This window comes from Malassezia sympodialis, genomic scaffold, assembly GCF_000349305.1.
Source record: "Malassezia sympodialis ATCC 42132 genomic scaffold, msy_sf_18, whole genome shotgun sequence".
In the NCBI taxonomy this organism is placed as follows: Eukaryota; Fungi; Basidiomycota; class Malasseziomycetes; order Malasseziales; family Malasseziaceae; genus Malassezia; species Malassezia sympodialis.
Window position 1 is genome coordinate 76846 of NW_017387816.1, and position 15247 is coordinate 92092.

General features: G+C 62.8%; 10 protein-coding genes across 10 annotated transcripts; 4 read left to right on the forward strand and 6 right to left on the reverse strand.

Annotated features, from left to right (window-relative positions):
• Positions 1 to 65: 65 nt before the first annotated feature.
• Positions 66 to 3071, forward strand: MSY001_3107 (uncharacterized protein; the record flags this gene model as incomplete). Its single annotated transcript, XM_018884995.1, has 5 exons — positions 66 to 94; positions 209 to 1252; positions 1418 to 1982; positions 2322 to 2460; positions 2527 to 3071. The coding sequence occupies 5 exons, from the start codon at positions 66 to 68 to the stop codon at positions 3069 to 3071; spliced, it is 2322 nt and encodes a 773-aa protein (XP_018741600.1).
• A 674-nt stretch (positions 3072 to 3745) lies between these two features.
• Positions 3746 to 5893, reverse strand: MSY001_3108 (uncharacterized protein; the record flags this gene model as incomplete). The annotated part of the gene is made up of 1 exon (XM_018884996.1): positions 3746 to 5893. The coding sequence occupies one exon, from the start codon at positions 5891 to 5893 to the stop codon at positions 3746 to 3748; it is 2148 nt and encodes a 715-aa protein (XP_018741601.1).
• A 117-nt stretch (positions 5894 to 6010) lies between these two features.
• Positions 6011 to 7207, forward strand: MSY001_3109 (uncharacterized protein; the record flags this gene model as incomplete). Its single annotated transcript, XM_018884999.1, has 1 exon — positions 6011 to 7207. The coding sequence occupies one exon, from the start codon at positions 6011 to 6013 to the stop codon at positions 7205 to 7207; it is 1197 nt and encodes a 398-aa protein (XP_018741602.1).
• MSY001_3110 (uncharacterized protein) lies at positions 7208 to 8227 on the reverse strand (the record flags this gene model as incomplete). The annotated part of the gene is given in 2 exon segments (XM_018885000.1): positions 7208 to 7660; positions 7673 to 8227. 2 exon segments carry the CDS (start codon positions 8225 to 8227, stop codon positions 7208 to 7210), a joined length of 1008 nt encoding a protein of 335 aa, XP_018741603.1.
• Positions 8228 to 8328: 101 nt separating this feature from the next.
• On the forward strand, positions 8329 to 8617 carry MSY001_3111 (uncharacterized protein; the record flags this gene model as incomplete). The annotated part of the gene is made up of 2 exons (XM_018885001.1): positions 8329 to 8452; positions 8508 to 8617. 2 exons carry the CDS (start codon positions 8329 to 8331, stop codon positions 8615 to 8617), a joined length of 234 nt encoding a protein of 77 aa, XP_018741604.1.
• Positions 8618 to 8652: 35 nt separating this feature from the next.
• Positions 8653 to 11313, reverse strand: MSY001_3112 (uncharacterized protein; the record flags this gene model as incomplete). Its single annotated transcript, XM_018885002.1, has 2 exons — positions 8653 to 9589; positions 9614 to 11313. 2 exons carry the CDS (start codon positions 11311 to 11313, stop codon positions 8653 to 8655), a joined length of 2637 nt encoding a protein of 878 aa, XP_018741605.1.
• A 102-nt stretch (positions 11314 to 11415) lies between these two features.
• MSY001_3113 (uncharacterized protein) lies at positions 11416 to 12353 on the reverse strand (the record flags this gene model as incomplete). Its single annotated transcript, XM_018885003.1, has 2 exons — positions 11416 to 11719; positions 11743 to 12353. The coding sequence occupies 2 exons, from the start codon at positions 12351 to 12353 to the stop codon at positions 11416 to 11418; spliced, it is 915 nt and encodes a 304-aa protein (XP_018741606.1).
• Positions 12354 to 12696: 343 nt separating this feature from the next.
• On the forward strand, positions 12697 to 13197 carry MSY001_3114 (uncharacterized protein; the record flags this gene model as incomplete). Its single annotated transcript, XM_018885004.1, has 2 exons — positions 12697 to 13093; positions 13118 to 13197. 2 exons carry the CDS (start codon positions 12697 to 12699, stop codon positions 13195 to 13197), a joined length of 477 nt encoding a protein of 158 aa, XP_018741607.1.
• Positions 13198 to 13241: 44 nt separating this feature from the next.
• On the reverse strand, positions 13242 to 13690 carry MSY001_3115 (uncharacterized protein; the record flags this gene model as incomplete). Its single annotated transcript, XM_018885005.1, has 3 exons — positions 13242 to 13559; positions 13603 to 13616; positions 13645 to 13690. 3 exons carry the CDS (start codon positions 13688 to 13690, stop codon positions 13242 to 13244), a joined length of 378 nt encoding a protein of 125 aa, XP_018741608.1.
• Positions 13691 to 13809: 119 nt separating this feature from the next.
• MSY001_3116 (uncharacterized protein) lies at positions 13810 to 15246 on the reverse strand (the record flags this gene model as incomplete). The annotated part of the gene is made up of 2 exons (XM_018885006.1): positions 13810 to 15125; positions 15153 to 15246. The coding sequence occupies 2 exons, from the start codon at positions 15244 to 15246 to the stop codon at positions 13810 to 13812; spliced, it is 1410 nt and encodes a 469-aa protein (XP_018741609.1).
• Position 15247: the final 1 nt, after the last annotated feature.

Sequence of the window (15247 nt, forward strand, 5' to 3'; positions counted from 1 at the left end):
TCCCAGGGCCTGCACAGGGAGCTTCTCGCCAGGTGGCCTTGGCGTGTCACGTGCGACGCACAACGATGCGTCGTGGCGCATCGCATCTGTGCTGGTGAGCCATGTATCGGGTCTGGTGGCTGGGCATCGTGGCGTGCGCTGCTGTCGCTGCGCATGCAGATGCTACGCACTGGAGCTCTGAGACTATTTTTCGGGCTGATCCTTCCAGCCTTGCACATTACTTCAATACTACCTACCCTGATCGACAAGTGGCGCTGAACGATGCCCTGGAACTGCTCCGCTCGCTCGTGAGCTACGCGAGTGAGTTTCCCAACACAGAAGTGCCGCACATACCGCATACCAATGATCTCTTTGGGTACGTAAAGCTACAGGTTGGATCTTGGGCTCGGCGCATCGGCCATTCATACACCCATGATGCCAGCGGTGCCTATATCGGTCCATTGCGGGGCGTATTGGCGAGGCTAATTCATGCATCGACAGACACGTCCGCTAAGCTTTCTCGATCTGCTCATACGTTTTACGAACTCCCACCCTCTCCATTGTGGCCGGACTGGGACTTTGATGTGGCCAAGGCGCAGAATGCGCATTTAGAAAACGATTGGCCTGTAACCAACGGCTGGGAACAAGCGATGTGGGGTCCCTTTGTGGGACAGGTTCATGCACCGCTTGCTCCACGTATGCAGGCCATTGTACAACGTCATCGCAAGCGTCTCTCGCGCACAGCCCTGCTAAATTTGCTCCAGCGTCTTGTTGGTACAACCGAGGCGCCGCCTGTCGAGCCAGAGCCACACCTGCTTGCTAAGCGCGCCCACGCAGAGCGACTGCTAGAGTGGTTGGCCTTCTCGGAGCCACTCGACGAGGCTACAATGGTGTCTGATGCATTTGCTATGAAGTCGTCTGGTCAACCTGCGCAAGACGATGCTCTATGGATTCTTGGCGAGCACTACTTTTGGGGCACGCACGGAGTTACGCCGAATGCCACTCGCGCACTTGATTGCTTTGAGCGACTGTCACTGCATGGGAATGCCACCGCCCATGCGCGCCTAGGATACCTCTACAGCAGTGCGTACGCGGCCGATATGCATCAGATCCCACCGAGACCTGATGAGGCGCTTGTGCACTATGCGTTTGCCGCACAAGAAAAGGACTGGCATGCACGCAGTGTAATGGCACACCGCTATCGGCGCGGCTTGGGTGTACCCCAAGATTGTTTGGAAGCCATGCATACCTATGATCAGATGGCCCGTGAAACGTATGAGATGTTCATGGCAGGACCGCCGGGTGGCCGCCGTTTGCCGTATTCCAAAATCCGTTTAAGTGATATCCACTTATCACGAAACCTTGAAGAGTTTGCGTGGTGGTCCCACCGGAGTAAGGTTAATTGGATGCTCTATTCACTTCGATTCATGTGGATTAGGCAGATGTTGAAATACCAGCCCAGGGCATTGACAGACAAGAAAGCTTTACAGCGTCTTATGGAGACCTACGAAGACTACGCTCTTGAAGACGAGCCCCACAAGCGCTACATACTTGCTCGCTCCCATTACTTTGGCAGTATTGTTAGCGATCATGATGTGCTGGGAGCGATACCGTACGACCCAGAAGCTAGTGCCCAGCATGCGCTAGCGCTTGCCACCGCTCGATGGCCATACCCCCCTATTCTTGATGATATTCAAGATGAGTCGCATCTCGGTCCCAAGCTGCGCCCTGTGTATGTGGCTCAAGAACAAGACCTGGCACATCAGCTTGCCGCTAGAGCAGCGGCATCACTGTTAGGCATGCAGTACTTGCGTGGAGACGGCGTATCGCAAGACTTTGTGCGGGCCAAGGTTTGGTTCACGCGGGCCGCTTTGGAGGAGGATGCGCAGGGAATTGTCGGCCTAGGTGTGATGTATTTGTATGGCTTTGGCGGCCTGACGCCGAACGTGACCAAGGCCGAGACGCTCTTCCGACACGTGTCTGAAAAAGGCTTGACGTTCCAGGTGCGATTAGAATTAGGGAAACAAGCAATGCGTATGTATACAAGACTGACACCAGGCGCGATGGATCGGAAAAAAGCACATGAGCATTTCCACATAATGAACGTGATTCACCGATCTGATGCAGACGGTACATTGTTGCTGGACGATTCGTTCGAGTATCGTTACCTAAAAGCAAGCTTGTACGTGGACGATGCTTTGGAAGGCAAAAACGTGACGACGAACTGTGCCATTTCTGTGCCGCTCCTAGAAGATGCAGTCCAGCGTGCTGATTGGAACGATCCTATATATCACCGCGCTGCAGCTGCATATGACCGCGGGGATTTGATGACAGCTCTACAGGCATGGTCCATGGCCGCCGAGTCTGGCGTAGAAGAGGCGCAGGACAACATCGCCTTCATTTTGGATCAGTTTACCTCGTGGCAACACAACCCTGCGCCTGCAGTGGACGACGCCCTAGCCAAGCATTACTGGGGCCAAAGTGCAATGCAAGGAAGTATTCACGCTTCCTATAAACTATGTGAATATATGCTGTTTGGACTCACAGACGGTGATGCTCAACGTGCAGCGAATTGCTTCACCAATTTGGTGGATATGTCTCGTAATTGGATCGCAACTGTGCATGATGACGTTTCCAGGATAAATCTTGACAACTTCGCTGGTGCCTCTTTTGATTTAATGTCGGCATGGCGTCTGGGCTCGATGTATGCACAAGGTGCTCCACCTATGAAGCGCGATTTGGCGCTGGCAAAGCGGCTATTCGACTACTTGAGCAAATCATTTCCCCAAACGACAAACCCTCTCATGTTCTTGCTCATGGGGCGCCTCTTTTTCCAGACCTTGTGGGCCATGCTACAGGGCGATATCACGGCGCGGCGCATGTTGCTCTCCTACTTTCCGTCCAGCCTCAAAGAACCGTGGAGCGAGGAGGCCCTATCCATGGCGGTAGAGCTCTCTTTCTTTATTACGGGCGTTTTGGGCCTCATTGTTTTAGTCGTGGTACGGCGATACTTCCAACGGCGTCTCACTGCGGCCGAAGCAGCGCGCACGGCCTTGTTGCGGCGTGGACCTAGTGGCGATGCCTCTACATAGTATATTTTTTGATTCAGTGATGATCGCGCTGGATTCCCGAGCGTTCAAGCGACGCATGAGGGATACCTGTGTTGCTAGATAACGCGGAAGCTGTTAAATACCCTCCTGGGTGCATTCGGCCAAATGAGTACATAGCAAGTATGCGGGAATCTGGAATAGTATCATAAGTGTACAGTATGGCAGCTAAACATCGACCACAACTACACGTTTCGTGAAATCCGACACGGCTCAGTAACGAAACGTTGATAATCGATCATCGGTCCAATGACAGGTAGGGAAGCTCGCTGGTGCTCAGTCAAATTGTGAGTACATTACATCTCCATTGATTGCTCCTTTCTTTTTACAAAGCCGATACAACGAGTGCGAGATTCCGTGTCTCTCAAGGAAACAAGTGCCTCAGGAAGCCAGCGGTTAGTGAGTACAGCCTGGGGGTGTTTCGCTTTTCAACTAGGCAGATTTTATCGGGCCAATCATTATTGACCATGATAAAACTTTGTATCCACCTTAGATATAAGTGTGCTATCGATAGACCGTGAGGAAGTTTAGATTCTGATGGCGACACTGGTCATGTCTCGAGGCTTATCCGCCACGCATAGTCCTTGAGATGCGTATCTGTGCTTCAATGCACTGGAATTGGTCTATGTGGTAGTGGAGAGCGCCAATGCCAACGACCCCTACAGACGCTGCTGAACCCAGCGCTCAAGGCCGCCCGCGACATAAATGTCCTGGATCGAGCGCCCAATCCCTGCTGGCATCGTTGTATACTGGGCCACGCGTCCATCTGCGTGTTTCAGTATCACCGCACCTGTGCGGCTATCCAGCTCGACGGTGGCATCGCGCAGCAGCACACTCAGTTCGCCCGGCTTGGTACCACCTGCGCCGCGCGCGCCGTCCTTGGCATGCGCACGCGTCAGGTCCTCTACCAGCTCAGGGCACTGCAGGCATATGAGCCCATTGTTGATGGCATTCCGCTTAAACACGTCGCTAAACGAGCCGGCCAACACCACTGGCACGCCCGCATACTTGAGCGCCGTCGCAGCCTGCTCTCGCGATGATCCCGTGCCAAAGTTGAAGCCACCTACAAGCACCACATTCGCAGGCTCCTCAGCCGCCACGCGACGTGCCCGCTCCTGTGCCACAGTACTGGCGAACGATGGGTCGTAGTTCTCCATGACCACTTCCGCCTGACGCTCAGGCGTAATGTCGTCCTGGTACGTATACTTGCCGGGGTATAGCGCGTCAGTGTTCAGGTTGTCTTGTGGGACAAACACAAGCGTGCCTGCAAACGACGGCGGGAATGCTGGGTCCAGCTCAATTGGCGCGCCGGTCGTGGGCGCTGCTGCCTGCTCCGACACGACCTGGCGCGTGGGCGCTTGGCCATCTGGCAGCGGGCTAGGCGCGCAGATCTTGCCCGCAGCCGCACTTGCCGCGACGACCGCAGGAGATGCGAGGTACGCCAGAGCATTAGGGCTGCCCATGCGGCCCTTGTAGTTACGGTTCGTCGCAGAAATGCCCACTTCGCCGTCCTGCAGGAGGCCGGTGCCCAGGCCAATGCAGGGGCCGCAGCCGGCCGGCAAGGGTCGTGCGCCAGCGGCGAGCAGCGCGCCCCAGTCGCCGGACTCCTCCGCCTCACGTTGCGCGAGACTGCTGGCCGCTGCGACGTACATCTCGACGCCCGGCGCCACTTTTTTACCGCGTAGGACATCGGCGGCCGCCTTGATATCCGAGGCGCGCGCATTTACGCACGAAAGCAGGTAGGCCTTGTGAATTGCAATGTTCTGCTTTTCGAGCTCAGAAAGCGGCGTGGTCACTTTCACGCTGTTGGGGCCCGACACGTGCGGCGAGAGGGTCGAGAGGTCTAGCTTGAGGTGCTTGGCGTATGTCGCGCCGGGATCAGCCGCAAAGCGCTCGCGCGCGAGACGCTCGAGACGCTTCCAGTGCAGACGCGGATGCGTCTCCGAGCGGCGGGGCGAAGAGCCGACCTGGAAGTGCAGGCGGTCCATGGTGCGGAGCAGCTGCTCGTACCAGGCGAGGGTCGAGTCGTCCAGTGGGAAAACGCCAGCAAGTGCGCCCCACTCGGTCGTCATATTGCTGATGGAGAGACGCTCATCGATGGTGAGGGAGCGCACACCCTCGCCGGTGAATTCGATCGCGGCATTGAGCACCTCGTCGTTGTGGAAGTAGCCACACAGCGCCACAATCACATCCTTGCCAGTGACACCGGGCCGCAGCTGGCCAGTGAGCTCGACCTTGACCATCGGGGGCAGCTGCCACCATGTCTTGCCTGTAGCCCACAGCGCCGCGGCGTCCGTCCGCACGATGGGTGTACCGACGGCGCCGACGCCTCCGTACATGTTCGAGTGGCTGTCCGACGCCACAACGAGGGTCTGCGGAAACGCGTAGCCCTCCTCTACGAGCACCTGGTGACCGATACCGCGCCCGGCCGGGTAGAAGTCGACGTTGTGCTCGCGTGCAAATGCCTCGATCTTGGCGTACTTGTCGAGGTTCTTGGGCGTCTTGTTCTGCACGTCATGGTCCAGCGCAAAGACGACCTGCTGTGGGTCATGGATTTTCGTCGCGCCAATCGCGCGGAACTTGGAGATGACGGGACCGGTGTTGTCGTGCGTCATCACTGTCGCTGGGCGAATGGACACATAGTCGCCCGATTTCACGTGCACGGAGGGATCCGCATCGACCACGTACTTTTGCACGACCTTTTCGATATAGGTCTGTGGCGCTTCTGTAGCCAAGGTGCGCGCGTAGAAGCGCGCGCCCGTGGTTGGAACACGACGCACTGCGTGCGCAGCAGCGAGGCACAGCATGGCGAAAGCAAAGAAGGCGACTAGCGAAACGTGATTTGTCAGCGGGGCAATTGAGATGAGTCACGCGTCGGCCGATGCAGTACGGGCAGGCGGTGCCCCGCTTCTTCTTTATCTACTATGAGTTCGCTTGCTCGCTCTGGACTGCGCTCCGCTGCCCGCTCGGCTACCCACCTGCGTGTGCCTGCGCGCACGCTCACTGTGCTTGCCTCGCGCGCAGCGCGTGTGGCGCCTGTGCCCGCGCGATCGGTCCCTGCGGCTGTGCGTGGCATGAAGACGCTGGACTTTGCCGGTACACCCGAGAAGGTGTACGAGCGTGAGGACTGGCCGCTCGAGAAGCTGCACGACTACTTCAAGAACGAGACGTTTGCGCTGCTCGGCTACGGCTCGCAGGGCCACGGCCAGGGCTTGAACCTGCGTGACAATGGCATGAACGTGATTGTCGGTGTGCGCAAGGACGGTGAGTCGTGGCGCCAGGCGATCGAGGATGGCTGGGTTCCTGGCAAGAACCTGTTCTCGATTGAGGAGGCTGCGACGAAGGGCACGATCCTCATGAACCTGCTCTCGGACGCTGCGCAGACCTCGACGTGGTCGCACCTGCAGCAGTTTGTGACGAAGGGCAAGACGCTCTACTTCTCGCACGGTTTCTCGATTGTGTACAAGGACCAGACGAAGGTGGTGCCTCCCGCCGACGTGGATGTGATTCTGTGCGCGCCCAAGGGCTCGGGCCGCACCGTGCGCACCCTCTTTAAGGAGGGCCGCGGCATCAACTCGTCCGTGGCCGTGTTCCAGGACGTGTCGGGCCATGCGCTCGAGAAGGCCGTTGCGATCGGTATGGCCGTCGGCTCTGGCTACATTTACGAGACCACGTTCGAGAAGGAGGTGTACTCGGACCTGTACGGTGAGCGTGGCTGCCTCATGGGCGGTATCCAGGGCATGTTCAAGGCGCAGTACGATGTGCTGCGCGCCAACGGCCACTCGCCGTCGGAGGCGTTCAACGAGACGTGTGAGGAGGCGCTCGAGTCGCTGTATCCCCTCATTGCGCAGAACGGTATGGACTACATGTACAAGGCCTGCTCGACGACGGCGCGTCGCGGTGCCCTTGACTGGGCGCCCGAGTTCGAGGCGGCGTGCAAGCCCGTGTTTGAGCGCCTGTACGAGAGCGTGAAGACTGGCGCCGAGACGCGGCGCGCGCTCGAGTTTGGCTCGCGCAAGACCTACCGCGAGGACTACGACAAGGAGACGGACGCGATTGCTGACCAGGAGATGTGGCGCGTCGGTCACGTCGTGCGCGGCCTGCGTCCCAACCGCAAGTAATTAGCAATGGACGGTGTGCGATAGGCGCTGTGCGCCCTCACGCGCGTACACGGCCGTGTATGTCGAGTGCACACACATAGTACCAAACCAGCCTCGCCGCAGATACGACGCGATTTCAAGCGCACTTGCGCGGCCGCCGTACGCGTGGCTCATGCCCGTGTCGATGATGTAGAGGCGGTCGTCCGCGCACCGCCTGGCAATGCCGCCCATCTGGGGCGTGTGGCCCATAATAAGGCTCTGCACATCCAGCGTGCGTCGCGCATGGTCCGCGTTCGCACACGCATCTCGCTCAGCATCTAGCGCATAGCCGCGGTACCATAGCGGCCCATCGGCTGCCCAAAGCGCACGTTCCTCGCGCAGCGCGTCACCCGGTAGCATGCCGTTTGAGGGGCGCGACGTGAGGGCCTTGCGGAGCAGGCCGTGCGCATGTGCATTGATGGAATCGGTGCCTAGCTGCGCCCATACGGGCGAAATGCCGCCATGCACGAACGAAGCGCGGTGCGTACGTGAGAGGGCCGGCGCGAGGGACTCTGCCTGCGTGTCCAGCAAAGGCACGCTGGCAGTAACGGCGTAGTGCGTGAGCCACTCGCGCCCAAGCCACCCGTCCGTCGACATGGCATGCCGTCGTGCATCGTGGCCGCCAAACGACGCGAGATCGCCGGGCGTCACGTACCGCCAGTCGCCCAGCGCATTCATTACTTCGTGGTTGCCCAGGAGAGTGACGACCTGACCGCCAGCCTTGCCGCTCTCCGTGCGCAGGCGCTGGAACATTTCGTACAGCTTGATGGTCGCGTCGCCGCGATCGACCGTGTCGCCGGTGCTCACAAGGACCGTGTCGCCACCGTCCCAGTGACTGCGCTCGTCCACAACGTGTGTCGCGCGCAGAATCTCGAGCGCCTGGTCATAGTCGCCATGCAAGTCGCCGATCGCTACGACACGGCGGTACGCATACGTGCGCGGCCACGCGCTATACAGGAAGCCCGCGACGAGCAGGGCCGCCCACAGACCCCACCAGCGCATGCCAAGCGGCGGCCGTGCACGACGGCCATGCACGTGCTATTCTACACGCCTCCATCCCTGGGTCGTCGTCGCGCCGCGCCGCGCCGCTCTCCTCCTCCGCCATGTCGGGTGCGACCATTCTGCCGCTCGAGCTTGTCGACCGGTGCATTGGGAGCCGCATCTGGGTCGTGATGAAGAGTGAGCGTGAGTTTGTGGGCACGCTCCTGGGCTTCGACGACTACGTCAGTACGTACGCGCCGCTCACCCAGACATGGTGCTCGAGGACGTGACGGAATAGTAGGTCCATCTGCTCACACCAGCGAGGGAACATCCGACGGCTACAAGAAAACGCCGCTGGCCAAGACGCTGCTGAACGGCAACAACATCTGCGCGGTACGTCGTGCCTACTGACGCCAGCTGATCCCCGGCGGCGAGGGCCCCGAGGCCTAGTCCCGCGCCGCGTTGCGCCACTGCATGTATGGCAGGCGCAGCTGCGACGACTGCTCGGAGCGCACACGCGCCGAGCGCCGCGTCTCGACGACGGCCGGCTCACGCACGCCCAGCGCAATGTCGTCCGTTCGCCGGCGCATACCGCCTTCCATAGCGTCGCGGTACTTGAGCAGCTGAGCCTTGAGCGCCTGCTCTCGCACGCCGCGCGGTCTGAGCCATGCAATCAGCTCCTCGACCTGCTCCGGCTGTGTATACACGCCCCAGGACCCGCACTCCCACGCGGTCGACGCGCCATGCTCGCGACTCCGCCGCTGGGCCAGCGCGTCGCGGCCCTCCGCGTACTGCGTGCAGAGCGCCTCCCACTCGCGCCGGCTCGGCGCCTGCACAAAGATGCGCGCAGTCTGGTACGCCCCAGACGGCGCCGCCGCGCCGATCCCGTCGAGCCAGTAGTAGCGGTCGAGGAAGCGGTCGCGGCCCAGCGGGCGCAGCCGCGGGATCTGCGCGTACCGCCGAAACTCGCGCTCCAAGGCCTCTTCGCGCCGCGCGAGTCGAGCGGCCGTGTCCTCTAGGCGCCGCCGCTCCTCGCGCAGCTGCTTGGTCTCGCGCACCTGCTCCGCTGCGCGCGCCTGCGCCGCAGCGAGGCGCGCCGCCTCTGCCTCGCGCTGCTGTGCCTTTTCTCGCAGTGCCTCCTGGCGTGTGCCGGCGAGGCGCTTGTACCGCTCGTCGCGCACGCCCTCCGAGTCGCTCGTGTCCCAGTCGGACGCGCCTGCGCTGCCGTCTGCGCCCTCCGAGCCGTGGTCCGACGCGAGCTCGTCGCGCTCCGACTCGGAATCGGACACCTCGGCCGCCGGTGCCTCGGGCTCCGGCTCGTCCGGCTCGACGTCCATCGCTTCGCCCTCGGCCGGCGCATCGAGCGCGACTCGCTGCTCCAGTCTGTGGTGAGTAGGACCAACGCACGTTCGTCTGCGTGTGCGAGAAATCTCGACGCGCTCCTTGCGCAGCTCCGTGAGATGCGTCTCGCACGTGTCGTAGTACGCCTTGACGCCGCGCGTAAGCACCGCGAGCTCGCACAGAAACTGCAGCACATGGATCTTGTCGCTCAGGGGCAGCAGCGGGTACCGCTCCGCGACTGTCCGCGGCGACGTCGACGGCGTGTCTGTATCGTCGTCGCATGCCACACCCGTGAGGTGCGAGAGAATGCCCAGGAAGCGCGGCAGCGCCTCGGGCGTCGCGCGGTCCACGAGGCACCCGACCAGGTACCGCTCCCAGCCGGTGCGTGTCTCGTCGTGCAGCTCCGAGCGCTGCCAGCCGCGGCCGATCTCGCGTGCGGCCTCGAACACCTCGCGCTCCGGCGAGTCGCTCACGTCGCTGCTCGCGTCGTCGGGCGCCTCTTCCTTGGCCTCTTCGCCGGTCTCGAGCGGCGACGCTTCGTCGCGGCTTACGGCGACGAGCCGCTGCGCCACGGCGGCCGGCGCCAGGTCGCGGCTGTGGGGCCCATCGCGCACGATTGCATTCAGTAGCACTGCGTGCATCTCGGCAAGCAGTACGCATGGCGGCTCCGCGACAGGATGCCGCAGCGCGCCCTCAAAGTCGTCGAGCGCTATGCTCGAGATGCCCAGCGGTTCGCCGAGCGCGAGGAAAAAGTAGTACACGGCCAGGTACGACTCGAACAGGTCGTTCGGCACGCCCAGCAGCTCTTCGCCGCCCAGGGCTGGCCGCGCCACGCGCCGCGCGAGCTCGCCGGGCGTCTCCGTCTGCAGCTCCGCGGCCGAGATGGCATCGAGGCGCGTGTCCTCGCACGGGAACTTGAGCGGCTTGGCCGCGCTCGGCGCGTCGCTGGCGGTGCGTTTCCGGGGCGTGTCGCCCTCGCTTGGCCGGCGCCGCTTGGCCGCCTGTGCATCGCGCACGGACTGCTGCCACTCGGCGACGTCGGGCGGGAGCTCGGTGGGCAGGGCGTACTTGCGCGCAAGGGACTCGCGCACGCGCCATACACCCGTCGCGCCCGCCTCGCGACTGACGCTGTCGCGCAGGAAGCGGCGGAGGATCGACTTGCTCAGCGCGTGCCGCTCGCGGCTCAGCTGCGTCGCACGCACGCGGAGCGACTCGCCGCTCCATGCGCCGTCGTCGCCGGGCAGTTGCACCGTGTACAGAAGGGGCGGCACAGCGTCGAGCGCGAGCGACAGGGGCGGCACCTGCTCGGACGCGTCCGCCGCGTCTACAGCGCGGACCATCGCGGGCTGGCGCGCGGATTCGCCCTCGCGGTCGACGAGGACCACCTCGCCCGGGAAGAAGCGCGCCTTCACACTGTCCGCGACGCGCTCCACGAGCTCGCTGAAGCGCGACACGGTCTGGAACTGGACAGCCTGCAGGATCGGCGCCTTGAGTGCGTCGGGAAACTGCGACTGGATCGCGCGCGTGTGCTGCGCCTCGCTCTCGGCCGCCTCAAAGTACGTGAGGTTCGACTTGCCCGACACTTCGCACTGGAATATGCGCTGGTGGTAGTAGCTCAGACGCGCCGCATAGTGCTCGTACTCAGCAAACACCTCGCCGGTAGCGGCCAGGTAGAACACCGGCGGGGCCTCGTGCCGTGCGTAAGCCGCCTCCAAAGCCTCAGAGACGGGCACCGGCTGCACCGGCTTGCGCTTTACGATCGGCATCTCAGCGACGCACGGCGGGTCGACAACGCAGGCGGGTCGCTTGTCGGCCGGCCACGCGCGGCGCCGCGGCGCCGCGCGGCAGCTGGGCGCGTGATGCCTCCACTATATCTTTGCGCCCGGCCGATCGAGGAAGTGCGTGAGCGGCTTGACCCATGCGCGCAGGGCGAAGTAGTCGAACCACATGTGCCCGAACGCCTCGGGGTCGTGCGCGTCAGTCGCAGGGAGGAGTCGCTCGGCGCCGGGAAGGCGCGCGAGCAGATCGGCCGACTCGTCGTAGGCTACCATACGATCGCGCCGCCCATGGATGACGGCCACGGGCAGGCCACGCGGGACACGGCGCAGGGCGTCGCGCCCGCGGTAGAGCGAGATCGCCTTGGCCTGCTGCATGATGAGCATGGCGGGCCGTCTGCGTGAGCCATAGGTACGTACCGCAGCGTCTCGCTCGCGGCGAGGTGCGCCTCGAGCGTGGCCTCCAGGGCGCCGCCCGGCCCGATGACCGCCGGGTCGTACTGCATCTCGAGCATGTACCGCGATGCCGCCCTGGCGCGGTCAGCGGGCGAGCCGTGCGCGGGCCGCGGCACGTCTTCGAGGCGGAACTCGGTGCGTGGCGCGCGCGTGAACGTGGCGGTGAGCACGACGCGCCGCACCTCGAGGCCCTGCACAGCCACGCCTGCGCCATCGGGTGTGGGGTGTGCGTCGGGGTGCGTGAGGATGGCCTGCACAACGAGGCCGCCCATGCTGAAGCCCAGCAGGTGCACGACACGCACGCCAAGTGAGCGCACGAGATCAATTACGTCCTGCGCCATGAGCTCGATCGTGATGTCCTCGCTTTCGTCGTGCGTGAGGTACGAAGCGCCTATGCCCCGGTGGTCGAGCACCACGACGCGGCGCGTCTCTGCGAGTGCGTGTGCAAGGGCCAGCCAGTCCTCCATCACGGCACTCATGCCATTCACCAGAGCGAGCGCAGGCCCCGCATGCTCGCGCCCCAGCACGCGGTACCCGATGCGCGCGCCATCGCGTGTATGGAAGGTGTCGGTCATCGCCGCCGGAGCTAAGAAGTGGAGGCTGGGGCGTCGCAGCCTGTCCAGCCCACACCGGGGCCTGTGACGATGGCGTCTGAGTAGGTGATGCGTGGCTGACCGCAGGCTTGGCACTTACGAGTGTGGGTAGCAGTAGCTAACTCCAGTCCAGCTGTCGCAGGTGAATGAGGCGCTAGCTGCCGACCCTGAGAATGCCGAGCTGGCGTCGCTGCGGGATGAGCTGGCGAACCTGATTGCGCTTACGAAGCAGTACGAGGCCGACCAAGCGGCAGCGCGCGCCAAGGCACCGAAGGCAAGTAGTGCGAGTGAGTCTGCGCACAAGTATGTGGCTGGCGAGGAGTGCATGGCCCGCCTCCCGGAGGATGGACGCTGGTACGCCGCGCGGATCCTCACGGTGGCGGGCTCGGTGGCGCAGCCTGTGTACTCGGTCCTGCTGCCCAAGCAGCAGACGACGCACATGCTCACGGCGTCGGACCTGCGGCCGCGGCAGGCGCATGCGAATGCGGCTGCGCCGGCCCCTGCGTACGTCGCGCCGAAGAAGGCGCCGATGACGACGGAGGAGCGCGAGCGCAAGCGCCTGAAGAAGGCCAAGAAGCAGGAGCGCGAGGCGGCCAAGAACCGCGAGCACGACGAGAAGCAGTCGGCATGGCAAAAGTTCCAGGCGAAGGCCGCGAAGAAGCGCTACGACGTCGCGGGCGACAGGAGCCAGTTCAAGACGCCCGACGACCCGTACGCCAAGAGTACGTGCACACTATCTGACGCAGTCGGTGCGGGCCGCGGCATGACGCAGCAGGCGCCGCGCAGGAAGCACACGTACGCGCCCGCTGCGCCTGCGGACCCATAGAGTACATAGGCGAGCGGTCGTCCGCTTTCATTTTGGTGAGCTGTCTACTCGTCCTGCTCGATCACGTTGGTCTGCAGACCGTGGAAGTTGGTGATGCCCAGCACAGGGGTCGCGTAGGTGTAGAGCTTCTCCTTCGCGTCCTCGTCGTCGTTGCGCTTGCGCTCGAGACGCACGCGCAGGCGGCGCGGCACGTCCTTCACACCGAGCTTCCAGATCTCGTGGTTCAGCTTGGGGTCGAGGCGCACGTCCTTCGTGCCCATGGCCTTCTGGGCGAACTTGACGACCTCCTTGACGCCCTTCGGCGCGCGCTTCTTGAACGCGATCGAGTGCACGCGCTTGTGCAGGTGGATCGTGTACTCACGCTGTCATGTTAGTACCGTTGCCCGCGCCGTCGCGAGTACCTACAGTCACCACGTCGTCTGCACTGTCAGTATGCTTTGTACGCACTAAGAGCCGAGCGGGTCTTCTTATGAGACTTGTCCTGGGGAGCCATGATGACGAGTCGACAAAGAAGGTCCGGCGCTGGGCCATGGCGGGCGGAGGGGTCAATCACGTGTGTGCTGTATAACTTTGCACGTGATACGAACGCGTGCGTCGCGGCCTACGAGCTACCTAGCCGAGGATCTTGGTCACGATACCCGTGCCGACGGTCTTGCCGCCCTCACGCAGGGTGAAGCGCGAGCCCTCCTCGAGCGCAATGTCGTGCACAAGGTCACACACCAGCTCGACGTTGTCGCCCGGCATGACCATCGCCTCGTCCGCATTCTCCGTGCCCGGCGGGTGCGTCAGCGACACCGTCACGTCCGAGGTACGGATGAACAGCTGGGGGCGGTAGTTGTTCATGAAGGGCGTGTAGCGACCGCCCTCTTCCTTCGTAAGAATGTAGATCTGCGCCTGGAACTTCTTCACAGGCTTGACCGTGCCCGGCAGGATGACCACCTGGCCGCGGCGCACCTGCTCGCGCTTGACACCACGGAGCAGCGCGCCCATGTTGTCACCGGCCTCACCGCGGTCGAGCTCCTTGTGGAACATCTCGATACCGGTCAGCGTGGTCTTCAGGTGGCCGCCGAGGCCAATGATCTCAATCTCCGCGCCCTTGGTGATCGTGCCGCGCTCCACGCGGCCCGTCACGACGGTACCACGACCAGAGATCGAGAACACGTCCTCGACGGGCATCAGGAACGGCTTGTCCAGGTCACGAGGAGGGAGGTCGAGCCAGTTGTCCGTCTCCTCCATGAGCTTGATGATGGCGCTCTTGCCGATTTCCTCGTCGCGGCCCTCGAGGGCAGCCAGCGCCGAACCAGCCACGATCGGCGTGTTGTCGCCATCGAAGCCATAGGTCGAGAGCAGCTCGCGCATCTCCATGTCGACAAGCTCGAGCATCTCCTTGTCGTCGACTTGGTCGACCTTGTTCACGAACACGACCAGCTTCTTGATACCGACCTGGCGGGCGAGCAGCAGGTGCTCGCGCGTCTGGGGCATCTGGCCGTCGGTCGCCGACACCACAATGATCGCACCGTCCATCTGCGCAGCACCCGTAATCATGTTACGGATGTAGTCGGCGTGACCCGGGCAGTCGACGTGCGCGTAGTGGCGGTTCGGGGTCTCGTACTCGACGTGCGCGGTCGAGATGGTGATACCGCGCTCCTTCTCCTCGGGGGCCTTGTCAATCGACGCATAGTCGACAAACTTGCCCTCGCCCGAGGACTCGTGTAGCACCTTGGTGATGGCCGCCGTCAGGGTCGTCTTTCCGTGGTCGACGTGGCCGATCGTACCAATGTTCATGTGGGGCTTGGTACGCACAAACTTGCCCGAATCGGCCGCGTAAGTGCGGATCGCACCGAGCACACGCGGCGGCACGGCCGCCACACGCGTCGAGCGGCGGAGCGCGTTCGCCATCGAGCGGGTGTGTTGCTGGCGGGCCATCGCTGTGGGCGTTAGATACGTATACATACCAGGCACAGTCGGCACAGTCATCGCGCGGCTCGCAAGGGGCGAGACCGACGCAGCGCGCACCGGGCGCAGGGACACAGCACGAGCAAGGCTCATC